Source organism: Falco peregrinus, chromosome 2, assembly GCF_023634155.1.
Source record: "Falco peregrinus isolate bFalPer1 chromosome 2, bFalPer1.pri, whole genome shotgun sequence".
Classification (NCBI taxonomy): Eukaryota; Metazoa; Chordata; class Aves; order Falconiformes; family Falconidae; genus Falco; species Falco peregrinus.
The window spans coordinates 78,077,568-78,097,320 of record NC_073722.1 but is presented as its reverse complement, the minus strand read 5'-3'; the positions used below and the strand labels follow the sequence as shown (position 1 = coordinate 78,097,320).

General features: G+C 40.8%; 2 protein-coding genes across 4 annotated transcripts in view; one reads left to right on the top strand and one right to left on the bottom strand.

Annotated features, from left to right (window-relative positions):
- The window catches only part of LOC101915725 (uncharacterized), a 65,670-nt gene extending 61,168 nt beyond the window's left edge, over positions 1-4,502 (bottom strand). The window contains exons 1-5 of one of the 3 annotated variants that reach the window (XM_055795386.1): positions 4,299-4,502; positions 3,934-4,034; positions 3,437-3,506; positions 2,508-2,638; positions 686-774 (exon numbers count right to left, since the gene is read on the bottom strand). In XM_055795386.1, coding sequence (XP_055651361.1) covers positions 686-774; positions 2,508-2,638; positions 3,437-3,506; positions 3,934-4,034; positions 4,299-4,464 — 557 coding nt within the window. In that variant the 5' untranslated portion in view covers positions 4,465-4,502. The remainder of the gene's footprint in view (positions 1-685; positions 775-2,507; positions 2,639-3,436; positions 3,507-3,933; positions 4,035-4,298) is intronic. The other 2 variants (XM_055795384.1, XM_055795385.1) reach the window with 2 other exon arrangements.
- An 8,746-nt stretch (positions 4,503-13,248) lies between these two features.
- Positions 13,249-18,907, top strand: FGG (fibrinogen gamma chain). Its single transcript, XM_005232494.4, has 10 exons — positions 13,249-13,392; positions 13,484-13,528; positions 13,960-14,143; positions 14,248-14,341; positions 15,362-15,492; positions 16,185-16,318; positions 16,452-16,636; positions 17,370-17,647; positions 17,993-18,162; positions 18,683-18,907. The coding sequence occupies exons 1-10, from the start codon at positions 13,318-13,320 to the stop codon at positions 18,695-18,697; spliced, it is 1,311 nt and encodes a 436-aa protein (XP_005232551.4). The 5' UTR covers positions 13,249-13,317; the 3' UTR covers positions 18,698-18,907.
- The last annotated feature ends 846 nt before the right edge of the window (positions 18,908-19,753 follow it).

The following is a 19,753-nucleotide window of genomic DNA, read 5'->3' as shown; positions in this document are numbered from 1 at the left end:
GAAAGGAAAAGCAAAACCAGGATCACTGGGATCACCAACTGAAAGAGATGCTGGCTTTTAGTAACACCTGACTACTTTCCCATTTCTCAGTCCTGCCCCTTTGAGCGACCTGATTGACATCGATTCATCTGCAGAAGTTCATAGTGACAATGAAAATGTGACTCTTCACAAACAGGCCGCTAGAACACTTGCATTTAAAGATTTCATGGGAGGCTTTTGGTATCATAAAGGAGATCTTTCAAAACTGTGATCTGTCCTGGAAAGCCAGCCTGACACACAATTCAGTGCAGCCTAATGGAACCTCCTACAGTGTGCAGAGCATGTCCCAGTACTCAGGTGCACTCCTCTAGTGACAACACCCTAAACAACTGCTCCACACAGCAACAGGATACTCCAAATATGAAAAAGTATTTTTACTATTGTTATAATTAAACTTGAATTTTTGGCTTGAACTAAAACCTGAGGATTCACAGAAGATTTAATGCTAAGGAGTCACAACTGGCAAGGTTCTACATTGAAAGTTTATTTACAAGTTACAAACAAATTTTTTTTCTGGTTGCCCGAGTTACACAAAGGTGAATCTCACAAACCAGGTGGTTCTACTTGCAAAACAAAACAATTTCATGTTGTCAATGTGTTAAAATTATTTTTTGCATAATAAAACCAACTTGCTCAAATAACTCACCCAAGATACACATTCATGCTATGAACACTCTCTGGAAATGGTTTGCCACTCTCTGTATCAGTGATACCAGCTCCTTTGAGGTTCTCTTTCTGTTAGAAAAGAAACAAAACACCAAATCTGTAAGCATTTTGTAGTATCTACTGTAAGCCTTTTATTAGTATCAAACAATAGATACACCTCATAGCAACTCTAAGCAACGTAGAATCATTAGTTAGCACCAATACAAACCAGTTGAATGGCTAAAAGCCCTTCATACACTTTTAACCATAGTTTTCCAGCACACAAAAGAGTTAGTCAGTCTTTAAAGAATGCTAGGTCAGCCACAGATTATCAACTACAGTGCACTGACATATTCCCTAGGCTTTTAAACTGTCTTTAATTGCTGTAAGATTGGATAAATCAAACCCTACGGAGAGAAATGTGTCTGCCATAATGGCAGTGGTGGAGTGGCCAGAAAATAAGTATAATTCTGCGGTTCCAGGTGATATCTAAAATACTTTGTGTTCCCAGTGAGATACAGTGAGGGGGGGGTGGGGGGTGGGAAGGTGGTTTTGACCATTAATTAGCAGCTTGGGAAACCAGTGGATCCAGATGCTAGTGACTGCATAGACTCAATGTCTAGTACTAGCTACAGGGCAGGGATCTATAGTGTGGGGAAAAAACCCAACATCTTCCACTTTGAATTTATTTAATATTCTGTGTTAGGGATTGTAATCCTCCAAACCACAAATAACATATCCTAGCATTATTTATGATGTTTGGTATCAACAGTAAAAGTTTTCTGTAAAAGCTGTCTGGTTTTGATTCCTGGAAGTTACGTACTGACAACAGCATAGAAAATAATCTATTTCAGATCAGAAACATCCAAGCCAAGCTTAAACAATGACTATTTCACTGTCGGACCAGTGATGAAATTCTGGACCACTGATGCTAAAGTAATTTCAGTACGGCAAAAGTTTCTCGAAAGGAAGTCCAAGCACTGCACGTAATTTGCAAATAAAGAATCTTACTTGACCATCTTCCACATTCAATAGCATGCAAGGAGTAACAAAGCCTACACAGATAAATAATTTTCCAAGTTACAGGCAGAGATTTAACCATAGCGCAAACCCATCCCCTCCTAACTACTACCAGTATATAAACTGTTTTCACAGTATCTTTTCAGGTACAGCCAACACTTTTTTGCAGAACCTGACTTCGTACATAAAGCATCATCCTTTAAATTAAAAAAGCCATGTATCTCATCTTTCTCTTTTTTTTTTTTTAACATTAAAACTTTGAACCTCCTACTTAACATAACCTTACTGGCCATAAACTAATCATATAAAACCAGAAAAACAAGTACTGGTAAACAAAATTACAGGAAATGCCTGTAAACTACTAAAAACAGCTGGAAGAGAGGAACATTTGAACACGTGGCAACTACACCACATTTAAATTTAAGATTTTTAAAATTCAGGTTTATTTAGTTTAGACAGAAACAATAAGTAACAGCACATCCTAGCTTATCCTGAAGAGCAAGCAGACCTTAGATTTCGAAGCAAACTGTGAATGCAAAGATAAACAGCAGATCTACAGCCTTATAAAAAACACAGTCCCATCACACACCAAACACAAGAGATGCCAGGAATTGTTTTCATGCATCAAAAAAAAAAAGAAAGAAAGAAAAGCATCTTAAAAATGTTGCTTCTAACAGAAGGCTTCTGCATAAAAATACACAAAGTAAGTTCCTATACCAGTAGGACAGTAAATGCCACCTTCACGCTATATAGATTAAAATAATTTCCACCATGCTACTAAGCCTTAAGACAAAGTAAAATACCTCACTCATTAGGTCATCTCCAGCAACAACAGCTATTTTCAAATCAACATCTGCCTTCTTTGCCACCTCCCCAAGGGCAGCTGCACAAGCAAGTGGATTAATTCCACCAGCATTACTGATGACACGAACACCTGAACAAAAAAGACAAATTAAGTTCAGCAGCAGCAACAATCACTTATATATATATAAGAAAGGTATCATCTTTGCAAGGTGTCAGACATCTAATCAAGTAAAGTACTAAACTCATGTTAAAATATGAACCTCATTTAATCTGTGAAAGGATCAGAATAAGCCAAAGCAAAATTGTTTACAGAAAAAGAATTGTTACAGATACTTCTCATCTTTCTTTTACATGTGGAAGGAGAAAGGGACCGAACAGACATACATGATAAGGCAGAGAGACTGTATCAGGACAACTCCTACAGGAACAGTATTTGACAGCAGTCACTCAAGCATCCATGCTCTCCAAACAACTGGATTTCAGCAGAAATATGCATCTGTCTCTATAGATTCCAGACCGCAAAGTATTGAGTACTTAGAAGTAATTCCCTTTCACCTCTCAAAATAAGAAACCTGTGAAGCTATGTTAATGTAAACAGAAAAACGATCAAATAAGCGATATTCTAAAGCTATATGGGATTGTTGAAAAACTTCCAGATTGCCTTGAAAAAGTCTAGCTCTCATGTTTTAACAAAGATGTGCAAAGTGATGCTCCATTCACAAATTCAAGCTACAATAATAAATACACAGGGATACACATACATAAAACCTGATTTAAATGTCACCATCAGAGCTGCACTTCACACCTATTACAATGGGATTTGTGCTGATGCTGGGGGAAAAGCAGCTGTTTACAGTAACAGAAGCCCCACAAAACATATCAGAGCAGCTAACTTCATTAACACACAAACACATGCAGACTGGCATACCTTTCCTGTGAATATCTTTTATATAGGGAGCCATGGCAGCGGAGACAAAATCCGGAGTGTAACCCAAACCCTGAAATAATTAAAAGCTGTAACCGTTCGTTACACTTCAGTTAATGCTACCCCCTTGCTTAGTTAACCAAGACGAAGGAAGAACAAGGAGCACTCAAAGGGTTTGGATAACGCTATTAGAAACGGACGTGAAGGGTCTGACTAGAGGAAACAATATATAAAATCGAATAAATACGTGCGAGTAAAAAAAAAAAATGCAAAAACACCCCCACAGCCTGACACGTCTGAGAGAGACTTAAGGAGTCCTGAAGAGACGGTGGGGGCGGGAGAGCTGGGGGCCTCGGCCCCGCCTCGGCCCCGCCTCGGCCCCGCCTCGGCCCCGCCTCGGCCCCGCCTCGGCCCCGCCTCGGCCCCGCCTCGGCCCCGCCTCGGCCCCGCCTCGGCCCCGCCCCCACCCAGCCCGGCCTCGGCTGCCGACGGCTACTTACGGGAGACCGGGCTTTGGCAGCCGTCAGCAATGACATGGTGATTTCGGAGAGATAATCGAAGACGAGGAAATCCAGCTTCCCTCCGTACAGCAGCTGCGGCACTGCCGGGGCAGGGAAGACCGCGCCGTTAGCACCGCGGCACCCCCGTCCGGCCCGGCCGCAGCCGCGGGGCAGGGCTGAGCCGAGCCGGGCCGTCCCGCCCCTGCCATTGCCGCTTACGCAACGGAGCCGTTCGCGGCGCCGGCAGCAGCTGCCGCCCGCCCCGCCAGGCCTCGATACCCCAGCGACCGCCCCCGCCGCCCGGCCGGGTCTCCCCGCCGCCCCCACGGGCAGCCGCCGCCGCCGGCCCCGCGCCGCACGCCTACCTGCGGTGGCCGTGTCCCCCCAGAAGCCCGAGGCGCAGCCGATGCGCACCGCGGCGCCCGCCGGGGGCTCGCAACCGGTGCTGCGCCACCGGCCCCGGCGGGCCGGGCGGGCGGCGGCCCCCAGCAGCCGCGGCCCCCGGAGCCCCAGCAGCGCGGCCCAGCTCATGGTGGCGGCGGGCGGGCTCGTGGGCGCCGCCCCTGGCTGAGGCCCGGGCCCGCCCCGTCCCGCCCCGCCCGCGGCAGCTGCGGGGGGGCCGGGGAGCGGGGGCTGGGAAGCGCGGGCTGGCGGGGGGAGATGGCCGCGGATGGCCGGGGCGGGGGGAGGCTCGCTGGGGCCGGCCGGCCCGCCTTGGTCCGCACGTAGTGCCGGGCAGCGGCACTAGGGCTGTGACGGCCCCGCGGCGGGACGTGCCGACACAGGGCGCCCGGCTGGGTTCGGCCTTGGTGCTGGCCCAGCCGCGGGTGTGCGGCTGCCGCGGCCCTGAGGGGCCGGCACGGGCTCCCCGGGCCGCCTGAAAGGTGGGAGCCCTGCTCAGGGCTGTGGGGACGTCAAATGCGTGTGAGGTGGTCTGGTTCTGAAAGTTTGGTGAAACTGTTTCCTCCTCCTCCTCCCCTAAATAAAACAGGTGTTTATTAAAAAGCAAGGCCTGCTGTGGGAGTAGGTGTCTGGGTTGTGACAGGGAGGGTTTCTCAGGTCCCCGGCTGAGGTAAATGTCGCCACACCGGCAAATTCCTTGGTGTGTAAGGTGGCAAAATCAAAATTTCACAATCCTGCAGCCTGCGTTGGAGGTCCGTGGAGGTCTCCACAGGGTGCTGGTCACGTCCAGGTGCTGCCTACAGAAGATCCACATCCTTCGCCTGATGTGACAAGGGCTGTGACTGAATCAGTCTTGTATGCATCCCATGCAGCAGCCGCCGGGGCTCCCTTAACACGTGTACGCTTTGATTCTGAGTGGGTTTGAATTTTCTCTTGCAAATCAAGAAATGCTACAATTTGCAAGCACACTGAGAAACACAACGTTCAGTGCAACGTAAGCATATGACGAGAGGTTTTACTGATGTAAAAAGTAGCCATGTTCAAAATATGTAAGTACTTTTGAAAATGATTGAGAAAGTGTCCAGTTAGACTAATTTCTAATTACAGTTAGAAATATTGCAGCTGAGAGAGGATAGAAAATAGTCATGCTGTGATCTTAGATTTTGCTGCTTTATTTAGGGAGGTGCAATGTTTTCCTACTGCAAAAAGGCCATAAAGCACCATCCCCTCAGTGCCTAATAAGTGATGAACAATTACTGTCCTAAGTTATTAAACAGGCAGAACCAAGGGGGTCACAGAGAAGGGAAAGCTGTTTCCCTACATATGGAGAGGACTTAACTTGGGATTATTAAATTGTTGGAGTATTTAATTATTGCATTGAAAGCTTGCAGGTTTTAAGTCCCTATAAACTAGTAAACATCCAAATAATCACAGTGGGAAAGAAAACCACATTATATATTCATAGCTGACTCCAGATTAGCTTTGTCCTAAATATGTACTTATTGTAGCTCCGTAAAGTAAACTTTGAAACAAGAACCAGAAAGACCACTGTCTGGTACAAAATACACAGCTAATTAGTATAGCCATAGAGGCAAATGCTTTCTGTAATGAAATTTTAAAGTGTTTTCCACGTGTGTTTCAATATGGAATACATTGCGGTACCATTCCAATATACTGTAACATAGCAGGAAGCATGGCTAATCCTCAGCAAGTCTTGCAACGGTCTCAAATCCCGTGGCAAAATTCAAATGCAGTTTACCTTGTCTGAGATTCCGTAATCAAAGTGCTGCATTGATTGCATACTCGCTCACTTCTGTGCTTAAACATACCCAGAATAAATGCCGATCACTTAACAACCATTTACGACCCATGAATATAAGTAAAACTCATGCTGATAGGGCTTGGGTCAAGATTTTGTGCTGCAAAACTGAATTTTTGGATGTGAGAGGAGAGCAGGCCACTCAAGCAAAGCAAAGCAGAGGCCGGTAGATGGCTGTGTTTCACCGCCATCCGCACCTGCCTCACCTGCAAAACAACCACCGGCCCCCAAAAGTGGTGTCTATTCCCACCAGCATCCCTTGTGCTGTCTACACTACACAGAGAAGCAAAATTCGCCCTGGATGAACAAATAAGTTTTCTCTATATTGAGATGCAAATATTCACATGCGCATGTGTACATTGGTAGAAATGTCTTGGAAACTAGAAGGTGCTTTATTCTTTTAACTTCTTTCAAATATATTCATAGCGTGGATTTTGGCAGCAGGTGCTCGTGGTTATGTGAAGGGCTGGATCTTGCTTTGTCAGAAACCATTTTAAGACCTTTATGGGCCTTAAATACAATTTTAGCAAATTTGTACATGGATGTTTACATGTGTGTGAGAGAATTAAAATCCAATGTGTATAAAAGATGAAGGCACACCTATTAGTTGATCTGCCAAAAACATGAGGAAAAGATTTAGGATTGCTTCCGTTATTTGCAACAGTGCGTTGAAGAGATGAAGGGATCAAATTGCCTGTATTCTCTTGGTTCCCACAGCAAACTTGTTTCTTACTCAATTTAGACTTGTCCGTTAGTAAGTAGGCTATTTAATAAGCTTGTTGAGGCTTCAAAAAAATCATCCATTTTATTGACAAGAGTAATTTATACACATACTCTATTACTTCCATTTGACTAGACTAATTATTTTCCTAAAATAAAGGCCGTGAGTTTTCATCATCATCATCATCATCATCATCATCATCATCATCATCATCATCATCATCATCATCATCATTCCGGCATGAACAGTAATAGCTCAGGGCTTGTAATTTCATATATGAGGTTAGGATGGTTTTGAAAAAAACAGAGGCAAATTATTTAGAGGCTTTTTTTCCAGGTAGGCTTGGGAAGCAATGTTCTGTGATGGTCAAATCTTAATTTTGAGATTTTGGGCTTTATGTGATTTAACCAATTTTAGAAACAGTTTATTGCTCTTTGAGGACATCAGATGGCACTGTGTGGTTGTCGGTAAAACCCAGAAGAAGCCACAGTCAGTAACAAGCCTATGTGAAATTCATACACGGAGCTGCTAGTAAAAAATGTGAATGTCTTTGTGGCCTATGTAGGGGATAAGAGTCAACATTAATAGATGCCATAACTCTGTCACATGATAGGAATTCATTATTTAATGTACAGCTTTTAAGAGGTAGCATGATTCTGAATTACTCTCATAAGTTGTGAGAAGGAAGGGGGAAAAAATCTTCTGTCTTTAATTTTTATGCTGGAGAAAGAAAAAGGCCACAGAGTTAAAAAAAAATAAAGAATACAAATTTTTCCTGTGTATGGTTCAAATGTAGGTCAGTCTGAGATTCAGTTCCCTTCAGTGACCCTAAATACTTAGATTTACTTTTATTATGCTAGTGCCATTAATGTTTCAAACATAGGCCTGCGCTTCCCTCCCTGTAAACAGACTTGTGCACCAGCATGGAGTACATATGATGTGTGAAAGAAAGGTGAAACGCATTCTTCTGCTACCACTGTCCTGAATTAATGGGGTTCAGAGCTAATCCTGGAAGCCAGGGAGGACAAGGCAGCATACATTTTCCCAAAGCAAATACACTTTCCATTATTTTTCTAGGATTTTTCTGACAGTCAAACTTCCTCTGATTGCTTAAAGGAGCAAAGTATTTCACAAGCCAGGGTTTTATTGTGAAATATATTACATTTTTGTTGTGTTTCCTTTAATGTCACTGTAAATAAGTTCCTGTACAAATAGTATCAGCAATAGCATCAGCAGATACCGACAAATATTTTAGTTTCTTGAGGCTCTGTCCTCTCAACTAATTACAAAATATTTAGCAAATATTTGAATTTATTACTTATCTCATTCCCACAAATTAGTGCATCTCTTTGTTTAACAAATGGAGTTCACTGCTCTTGCCCTCAAGGTAAAGTATACATTGCAATCTCTCTTTTGCAGACAGTCTGAAAACCAACCTTTTCAAAGTGAATCAACAGTTGAAAATGAGCTCTGTAAATCAGTAAAGGGAGAGAATTTGCCATGTTGCATCTAATACCCCTATATAAGGCACAAACAACTCAAAGCTCAGTAATGATGTTTAACTGATCCCAGCACGTGGTTTGGGGGTTTGTAGTATTTTAGTAGATTTTTAGCATGTTGAAGTATAACAACCTATGCTCTGGGACTCAGAAAAACCTCAGCCATGACAAAACACAAAAATATGTAATCTTCTGAACTATATTGATTTTGTTCCTTTATATCACATTCATATTGTTTTCTAGAGATATGTTCACTTTTAATTCCTCAAGATTTGAATGAAGTTTAAATAAAACCCTTAACATACGAAAGTAAGCAAGCACGAAACAGAAACACTATAGGACTTTTCAAAAATAAGGTAATAGCTCACTCAAACCATCAAACATCTGGCTTAGGGACATGAGGTATTTTTAGAAGTACTTTAATGGTGAGGTGCCATGATTTTTGGCCTTTCTAATTGTTAAATATTTTTGAAAATACATCTGTAATAATAAGCAAAGACAAAAAATAAGAACTATGTATTAAAGCAATGATGCATTAGGTATATAAAAAACCCCTTGGTTATTCTTTGCAGAAATCCATGGGTCTTTTACATTGCTATATTATGTACAAAAATGCTGGAAAAAATGACTGCAAGAATGTATGTGAGTAAAAAACCAAATGACTTAAAGCAGTCATGCATCAGTGTGATTTCCATGCTTAGATTTAAGAAAATATAATATCCCATAATGATGTAAGAATACACTCTCAGGTGAGTGAAAGTATCTCTTCTGCATTCATGGTAGGCATGCAGCAAAACAGCTCATGAACTCTTTCCAAAATGGAAAGCTCGGGCTGATGTGAAATATACACATTTCTTTCTTTTCCTCACTCAGTTTTCAAAGCAGCGACTGTTTCCAGCCTGTATTTGAACCGAAGCATAGTGGATATCTGCACTGGTGTCATAAGTGAGAAGAAATTCAAGCCTCTGCCATGCACAGCAACTGGTTTTTGCTGACTCACGAATCCTCCAGGCATTTCACTTCAGGAAAGGTGAAGAAGTCTGTTGCACAGAGTGGACTACCCAGTTGGCAAAAATGTTGTGATTTACCTTTTGCCCAAGTTTTGAGTATTGAAAGAGAAAGAGGAGTTACAAAAGTTGGTTTTTTTTCATTTTCACTTTTCTGCAGTTGGTTTTGTAACACACCAGCGGCCTAACTTCAATAGTAGACAGCTTTTTAGTCATCTCTATTTCTCATCCTAATTATCACTCATTGATTGACCTAGCTTTTACCCACTAAGCTGTGTATCTTGTTAGTAGTACAAGCAGGGTAATGCATACTGGTGATGGATTGCAAAGTAGGCAATTTTTTTCAGTATTACTATTCGGGATTTTTCAACATTTATTGTTGGTATTTATTTTCACATATGAAAATTAACTTCTGGAGCATCTGAAAAAAATGCCCGTTTATGTCATGTCCACCAAACGCTTTCAGTTAAAAAAATAATAATACTCCAATAGAAACGTTAAAATAGATTACTGAAGCATTTCTGAAATGTTGTAGACTGATTTTTCAAGTTAGATTCTTAAGGCATGTAGGTATAAGCCATAAACAGTTGTTTGTCCAAGACAGCCATAAGAATACTCAGATATCCAGGAACTGATTTACATATACAAGCATATTTCCTCTGATTTGCATTTCTGAGGGAAGATTTACTAGGAATAATGGGAAGATGTTGGATAGTCTCGCAGTGGCTGTTTGACAAAAATGCTGATAAAAATGAGTTGAAGAAAGCTCTTTTAAACAAATAATGATTCATCTTTACTATCTACTCAAAAATAAATAGCAAGAAAAAAGTAAACTGACTTTGAGAACTCTTCTTTGTGACTGCTACATGAATCGTTCCTCATTTGTTACCAAATCAGCAAATAGACTTCCTGGAAAGAAAAAAAATGGCCATTAAATCAACACAGTCAAATTATGTTGGACACATCTCAGGTACAACGAGGTCTCTGGCACGTTTGTTTGGTAAGTGGGTCAGCTGTTTTGCAGCCAGGACAAACCAAGACAAAATGGTATGTGATAAGGGAGGAAAAATATTACATAGCCATTCCACTAAGAATACATGTTGTTTTCAACTTAATGAAAAGCAGGAATAAGTTATTTCTAAGTCATGCAAGGTGAAACCATAGAAGAAAAGTAAAGGAAGCAAATATATGAAAGCATTAATTATTGAAGGCTAAATCATGACCATGTAATCAAGTAAAGCAAACAAAAATTTCCTGAAGCTTGCATATTTACATCTTCTGCTAAGAAGTACAAGCAGTTGCAACCAGAAATACAAATAGGCAACACTTACAAATGCATTGTACAGATATTTTGTAATCATTAGGGCAATGTTTAAAATAGGTTCCTTCATGGATGTAAATATATACAGTGATAATTTTGTGTAACACAAGCACCTCACTGAAAATTCAGTTTTCCTATTCCTAAACCATTTGCAGGCATAATGACCTTTTGTTTTACCCACCCAACTAGCCAATTATCTAAAACAATGAATCTCTAGTTATACAAAGACATTATTTCATTACAGCCATTCTTATGTTTTAATTCTAAAATGTTAGGCATTTTATCTCAGGGTTAGCTAAGCTATTACTGCCAGTGTTGGCTGTTGTCATCTTTTCTGAACCACTACATTCTTGCATGGGAACACAAGACGCATTTTTCTGTATTTTGTTACCAAATACTCTTCTGAAAGAGTTTCAAGCCTATATGTATTACTATTAATGACAAAAGGGAGGGGGATGTTCTTTACTCTGTTAAAGAATGCGGGATACCTGGACTGCATTATATGATTCACCTGTTGTGACATGAACATCACGTGCCCATCTGCACTCTAGTGTACAGCTGTGGCTGATTCTGGGCCAGTCATTTTACAAAGTTCATACTAGCAACCTACTCATTCTATATTGTCATATCTAAGGGAATCCTAGTGGTGTACAGCCACTGCAATTGTACCTCCAGGATCCTCTGGACCCCATGTCATGACCTGCAGCCAACAAAGCAGCAAAGCAAGCTCCATGTGTGAGCCGCAGTGGCAAGGAGATTCGCTGGTAGTTTCCTGAGTCTATGTTAACAGTGCTAATGAAGCAATAACAGAAAACACAAGAGCAAGTAGACTTTTACTGAGCTTTATTTACTTTATTTTCACTCTTTAGGAAACAGAACTAACCATGTAGAAGGTGGAGCCATGTTCTATTTATATCAGTAAGGACAACAGAAGCACATTCTGCACATGATCCTTGAATGTAATTAATACCAGGTTTGGAAGGGCAAACTTCTAGCACCTGACATCCTTTGGAAAGGACTTTTGGCAGCCTGGCAGCTAACTCACTGGTCATCAGTACAGTTACTGGAAAGCTGGCTTTCCCATGAACAGTGCTTCAGCTTCACATAATGCCATAAATTTGATTTTTAGCATCATAAATGCTCAGACTTCCATCTGGCAATATGTGGCTGCATCGTCGGACATGATGGGAATCTGGTTGACCAGATGTGACCAGATGAAAAGAGAATATACAGGTCAGGGACTCTCCATGTTTCATGGCATAATTACAGAATCATAGAATCATTTAGGTTGGGAAAGACTTTTAAGGTCATCAAGGCCAGCTGTTAACCCAGGACAGCCAAGTTCACTGCTAAACCATGTCCCTAAGCATCACATTTATGCTTTTTTCAAACACTTCCAGGGACGGTGATTCCACCACATCCAGGGGCAGCCAGTTCCAGTACTTGACCACCCTTCCAATAAAGAAATTTTTCCTGATACCCGAACTAAATGTCCTCTGGTGCAACTTGAAACCATGTATCTAATTTTGTAACAATCCAGCTCCTACAGAGTGCTTTTGCTATGAAGCAGACTTGAAACACTGATCCTGCTGGACGGAGGTGAAGTCGTTTGCCTGAAATCACAAAGCCAGTGACAGATCTAGCAGTGAGCCTCGGCCCCTCTGTTCTTTTTATCATTTGGTCAAACGTGTATTGAAGTCAAAAGCTTCTTCAACAGTGTCTCACCACACCTGATACCACACAGACAAAAAATCGGGCTTTCTCTGGAGAAGCCACAGCCTAAAGATCAGGTGCAGGGCATGAGTAGAAAGCTATTAAGGCTATACATACAGATAGCAAGCAGAAGCACATACCTAAAATAATTTGGCTGGGATAAAGCCGGTAGCAGAAGAGGAAGCGTGTCACTCATCTTGTGGGCATATTGAATAAGGCAGATATGACAGCCTTAGTTCTCCAGCTAGGAAACTTTGACCAAAGTCATTCAAATGGACTCCTTGAGCTGAAGGTTAGAGAAGATCCATGCTTTCATTGCCTGTGAGCAATACCACAGGCTTCTTTTCCAGATATGCCACTGCCCAACATAACTTCATACTTTTCTCTGCCTTACTTTTGTCATCTGCAGACTAGGGAAAATGATGATGGTTCTTTTTGCAAAGTACACTGAGATCTGTGGCAGGAAAGTGCTACGTAACTGCAAAATAATATTTATTGTTAGGGTATTGGTAGTTGTTACAGATAACTCAGATATAGCTATTGTGGCTTTTCCTTGGGCTGTTTGAGTGAAATGTCTGCCAGCCCCCGTTCCAAAGCTGTGTGTGAGTTTCCTTACACTCGTGCTGCTGGAAGCAGCACCTCCATGCCTTTGCTCACGCCCCTGCCTCCCAGGACCTCCTGGCTGGAGCAGAGATCAAGCGGCTAAGTGGGAAACAGGTTCTGAAAATGGGAAGAGAGGTGTGCAAATTCTGGGAATCCACCTCAACCCCTTACCCCACCTCTTCCCGCCACCTCCCAGTGCCCGCCCCCAGTTTCAGCCTGTTGCCTTAAACCGCAGCCGCCCAGTGCTGGGCTCAACATTTTCGGCTGCTGAGGGCACAGCTGCACCCGCTGGGACAGGCATGATGGTGCTGAGGTGGTGCAGCTGGGCTCCCCTGGGGCCTCTCCTCTCCCTCCTCTTTTCTACCAGCATGGCGGTGAGTGAATACACAGTGTTAGAAAACGTGTCGGCACCGAAAGTGCTATCAGAGAAAATTCACTGAAAATGGTCTTCTTTCTTCTCTTCAGTACATTGCTACCAGAGAAAACTGCTGCATATTAGATGAACGATTTGTAAGTACCTAAACCATTTTCTTTTATCTTAAGAGTCTAATTAAAGCTTTTCTACGCTGATCATTAACCACCAGTATCACTTGATCCTCATTGTTACTTTCCATACTGACTAAATATCCTGTCCTTCAACCCGTTATTTATTAATAGCGGTATACACTTGGTAAAAGCGTATGGGAGACTGCACTGCTGATGAAAGCGTATATACAGAAGATGTTCCGAGTAACAGCATGCACTGTTTTCTTGCTGTGTGTGCACACAGTGTGAAAGTAAACTGCCTCTGGAAATTCGAACACAGATGAAGCGGTGGATGCCTGCCCTTTTTCATCCACAATCGCTTATAGAAGTGGCACCTCAAAGTTCCCTGACCAAATATTCTGCTTGTCTTTATTTGCTCGTGAAACAATTGCTGATTATTATTCTTTCCTCTTTAGGGTAGCTACTGCCCAACAACCTGTGGCATTGCAGATTTCTTTAATAAATACCATCTCACTATGGATAATGAACTGAAGGAAATGGAGAGAATTTTACAGCAAGTTACTAACTCCACAGGAACAGTAGAACATCTGATTCAACACATCCAAAGCCTCTATCCTCCAGAGAAGCAGACACTACCAAGTAAGAATATAAAAACAAGTACACAACTGACAAATATAATTTATGTAGTTCTGTTTTTTAATTTGCCTAATTGCAATAATTTTATACCTTTGTCTGTTTTACAGATTCAATTGATGATTTCACTCAAAAGTCAAAGAAAATAATTGAAGAAATTATCAGATATGAAAACACTATTTTGTCTCATGAAAGTACTATACAGTAGGTATCTTCCACCTTTTATATCACTTGACAGTCCAAATTGTTTTCTTTCTGTGCTTTTATCAAGTGCAGCTAAGGCTCCCTCAGAAAGGTTTTTTGTGCTCATGTGGACCGTTGTGCCCACACTGTCATTAGTAGCTGCCTAGCAAGACACAGAAGGATCCTGAGGGCCTGATATTCATTCTCTGCTCATCTGCATAAGCCATTAGCTGTGCAGGAAGAGCAAGACAAGAATGTCAGGAAGCCTAGCAATATTTTTATTTATGCTTCTTTTTTTTTCTTTTTTTTTTTTTTCCTGTGCCAGTTACTCCTACAATTTTTTTCATGACTTTTGGAGATTTTATTTATATGAATTTGTGCTGTAAGGCAATGTGTGGAATATTTGTGCAGCCATCCACCCTGACTAAATTTGCTGCATCTATCCCTTAAAATCAGCTTAGTTACATTGATATAAGTAACTATAAACTCACTGGTAGCTTTTTGTAAATTGATGTTGAAAATAAAATTGAAAAGTTAATCGTTAACATTAGAAAATCGTTAACTTTCTAAATCTTAAGGGTATGCTTTTTGACCTGAATGTAGAAAAAATTCCACTTCTGTAACATTACATCAAAAACAATTTAAGCATTCTGCCACTTGCAGCAGTTTATTTACAGCATTTATGTTTTACACGTGCATCCATAATCAAAGAGGAGTAATTTATCATTTACTTTAAGAGAACAAAGAAAAACTTTCCATAGAGATAAATCCATACTGGTTTGAGTTTTGCTGATTAGAGTCAAGTCAAGTTTTGCATAAGGGTGTGCTTCCATATTTGGCTAGTCAAGTTTTGCATAAGGTTAAGCGTGTGCTTTCCTATTTTGACTAGTTTCCTCAACTTTAAACATCAGTGCTAATAGAGGCACAGCCCTTTACAGAGGTGTGTGTGGCAGCATGCTGCAGAGGTGAGGCATGTGTGCAGGGAAATGCATATTCAGGAACAGCTGGAACAACAAGCCATTTTTATGTCTCTCTGTCCAGACAGCTGACAGATACACATATATTGAACAGCAACAGGATCGCACAGCTGAAAGAGAAGATTGCCCAGCTGGAGTCACACTGTCAGGAGCCATGCAGAGACACAGCTGAAATACATGAGACAACTGGAAGAGGTGCAAAAAGTGCTTCTTGTATGGTGGAGGGTTAATTCAGTTACAAGTATCACCAGCTGGCATCACAGCAATGGGTTGTTTGTAATCTTACGGGCCGTAGCTGCCTGCAAAAATATAGTAGATTGCAAGTTGATGAATTGCAAGATGAAACCAGTGCCTTGATCACAGTAAGTACCGGGTAGAATGCTCTGCAAACAAGGCATTCAGATGGAACAGAAGTCTCACTTGCTCCTTTGGCCTTTTTGGCCAAAATATGATTATTGTTACAGCCAAATATTATTAAGCCAAAATGCATGATAAACACGAGGGACATGAGTTTCCACAGACTCAGCACAAACAGCAGATAACTCATTATCACATTTCTACCAAGTCATCTGAAAAAAAATTTAATTATCCCATTGGCTTCAAATGTGCTTTTTTGTTGCTGTAGAAATCAATGCGACAACTATATTTTACATTTTTGCTTAAAGTCTATGTGAGAACAGATTCTTCCTCATCTTACACAAGTCCTGTGACCTTCAGTAGTATTTTTTATAGCAATGACATTAAGATGTGCGGACTAAATAGCTAACTTTGCAACAGTGACATTTAGATGAATTGTGTTTCTTGCACTAAGAAAGTTACAATATCAAATAAATGTGAGGATAGCACTGTAGCTGGATAAAATAATCCTTTGGATATCTTTACTTCAGATTGTCAAGACATTGCAAATAAAGGTGCCAGAAAAAGTGGTCTTTACTTCATCAAGCCTCAAAGAGCCCAGGAGTCATTCCTCGTCTACTGTGAGATTGACTCATATGGCAACGGCTGGACAGTATTACAGAGGGTATGCCACTTATGTATTGTTTCCATGAGCAAGCTTATTGCATCAGCACTGTTTTTTATTTACCTCCATAAAATACCTATCTTTTTGATTGAGGTTTTTGATTTTGGGTTTTTTCCCTTTTTTTTTTCCCCAGAGACTGGATGGGAGTGAGGACTTCAAGAAAAATTGGGTTCAGTACAAGGAAGGATTTGGGCATCTGTCTCCTGATGACACCACTGAATTCTGGCTGGGCAATGAGAAGATTCATTTGATAACTACGCAGTCCACTCTGCCATACACCTTACGAATAGAACTGGAGGACTGGAGTGGCAAAAAAGGGTATTTGCTCATAATGCTTCTGAAAGTGACAGCTCAAAACCTCTGCTCCCACTGCTGCATCAGTTTGTACATCATCTGAAAAAATGATGAGCCCTTAGACCTGCTAGCATGCACAGGACACTGCTTTGGCTCCTGAACTCACAGCTGTGGCAGCAGTGACTGTATGTGACTTGTTGCACTTGCGTGTCTGAAGACCACGTGCTGGCAGCTCTAGTTTATTTGGCAGAAGGAATCTGTTTCTTCTCTTCACGTTTCTTCATATCTTATGCATCTTATGGACTAGATGATTATTGTAGGCCCCTTCCAACTGAACTATTCTATTCTATTCTTTCCTGTTCTATGTATTCCATTTTCCAGAAGGGCTTACTATCCTTGCTATTTCTTGAGACATCCACTCCTTCCTCCCACCCATGAAAGATTTCCTCATGACCTACATAAGCCTCAGCATTATGAACCTGGGAGATACACGTGTGTGTGTGTGTGTGTTTATATAATATAGATCTTTCCTACATCACTGAAGACCAGTAGGCAGAAAACACATCTGATACCGGAGCACAAAAGTTGGTTGGATATATGTCATATACTGAGGCACAATCCTGCAAAACCAATTCCTTTCCAAATGCTAGGATGCCATCAATGCCTTTTCTGCGGTTTGAACTCCTATGAATTTTTCATTTCATGCATGTACGGGGAATACAGCATGCTCACATTCACCATTCTCCTTTGTTAACAGCACTGCTGACTACGCCGTATTCAAAGTGGGAAGTGAAGAAGACAAGTATCGACTGACTTATGCCTACTTTATTGGTGGTGAAGCTGGGGATGCCTTTGATGGCTTTGCTTTTGGAGATGATGCAAGTGACAAATCTTTAACCTCTCATAACGGCATGCGGTTCAGCACCTATGATGATGACAATGATAAGTTTGAGGGCAACTGTGCTGAGGAAGATGGGTCTGGATGGTGGATGAATAGATGTCATGCTGGCCACCTCAATGGCAAATACTATATAGGTAAAGTATCTTCTAAATACCTATAACCCAGGACACTGTTTCAGTGACAAAGAGGAATGGGCCACTTTCATTATGTTTTGCCATCTGGATTTCTCAAAGCTGGCATAGCCCATTCTTTGCAATAACTGTTAACACCAGCAGTAGGAACTAGTGGCCACTCGCCAGCCCAAATTGGGAGAATCAGTCCTGGTCCTGAGAGAGGCAACCTAAGGGAAGAAGAGTAGTGAATGTGGCCTGTTAGTATGCCCAGGAATGCCATGGAGGTGTTACTACCAAAAAAATCTATGGGCACGTTAACTGTTGTAGAAAGCAACTAACTGTTTTGCTCCAAATGATATTTTTTAGGTGGTGTGTACACATCGAAAGAGGCTGGTCCAGCTGGATATGACAATGGCATCACCTGGGTAACCTGGCGTGACCGGTGGTACTCCATGAAGAAAACTGCAATGAAAATCATCCCATTCAACAGACTGTTAGTGGATGGACAGCAACACAACTTAGGCAGTGCCAAACAGGTTCGACCACAGGGCCAAGGAGATATTTAAAATGACAACAGAACATAGTTACAGTTTCAAACACTGAGCATGGACACCTGAAATGTTCAGCCCATTGCACCTTAGAGAAGTTGACTTTGTCTACCATATTTGTATTTTGTACATAATATTACAATTTTTACATTACAATTTTTGGGGGTATTTTTTTTTTAATTTACATTACAATTAAATTACAAAAAATAAAATTGTAATTACAAAAATCGTAAAAAATTACAAAAAAAGAGAAAACAACAAAAAAAAGAAATATTTGTACTTTGATTTTAGTATACCTTCCCATTACTGTTTCTTTTAACAGATAGAAAAATGGATAGTCTCGTGATCAGAAATAATCCCTTGCCCTCATGTATTTTAAATGCTACATTTTTAATTGGCAACTAGTATAACTATGTATGAACACTATCAACATGTCATCGTAGCCTTATGTTCTTCTTTCTTTAGAAGTACATTATGCTAGTAATGCTTTCTTTTTTTTCTGTTGTAGGTTGGAGACTCGTAGAGGGAGAATTTCACAAAGACTGGTCTGAACAGAGAAACCACATCTTTTATCTCTTAAGACACCAAACTTACCTAAGGTTACACAGTTCAGTTTTGACTATAAAATGCCGTTGACTGTAAAATGCCCAAGCTTGAGCAGTGCTTACCTCTGTACATGGGTTGGTTTTTTTTCTGTACAAATTCCCAATAAATTTTTGATTATTACAAAAACTCTGAACTTGTTATCTGTGCTCTGCTGTTGGCCAAACCAAGCAAAATAAACTTTGTGATGATTGGAAGGTTACTCTGACCAAACTTTTTTGATTCAGTCATTCCTGAATTGCGTGCCAGTAGTTTCTGCTCTTCATTTAGAGGCGAGTGTTGGAGCTATTTGTCCATAGAATGTGGCTTGTTTCCAAAAGTTTCATTTTGTTTTCTGATGAAATTGCTTTGTGACATAGATCAAAATACATAGCAACTTGAAAGAGGCCTAGATTACTGCTGAAGGCTACTTAACTGAACTTACCAAAAAGTAACGAATACATTTTGTATCAGAATGCATTAGGAAGTATACTGTCAATGACCAAGAACAGATATTTTACTCCAGAGCATGTATATTAACAAGTTTTTCAAATACTACTCAAAATAAAAGTGTAATTTGCTATGTAGCACGTAGTATTGCACTGTACAGCCATTATTCTTGAATATCTCCTTTTTATTAATAAATATTTAAAAATTAATCTAATGTATCTAGTGCCATTATCCAACTAAAGACGTTAAAATTTGTAGCAGAAATTAATTGTATTATACTTGCGTTTTCTTTTTTCTAGATCTGGTAATAGTTTTCTAAGTGATCCACATAAGAAAACTCACAGCACAGATCAAGAACAGCAAAGTCTGTGATACTGTTTGAATGTACTTACCCAGAATATCTGATGAGTGCATTTGAGGAGTGCATTAGCAAATCAGATTAGATTTGTGGATAAATTCCTCAACAAAAAAATACACTCAGAGCTACAATAGATATCTATATATCTATATCAACTTGATATATTAAGAACTGAAATATGAAGTGTAT

Bases quoted from the DNA above. Each gene is read 5' to 3' on its own strand.
- FGG (XM_005232494.4), top strand. From the start codon at position 13,318: ATGATGGTGCTGAGGTGGTGCAGCTGGGCTCCCCTGGGGCCTCTCCTC. The intron at 13,393-13,483 runs GTGAGTGAATAC...TCTTCTCTTCAG, and splicing joins TCTTTTCTACCAGCATGGCG to TACATTGCTACCAGAGAAAA. The intron at 15,493-16,184 runs GTGCAAAAAGTG...TCTTTACTTCAG, and splicing joins ACATGAGACAACTGGAAGAG to ATTGTCAAGACATTGCAAAT.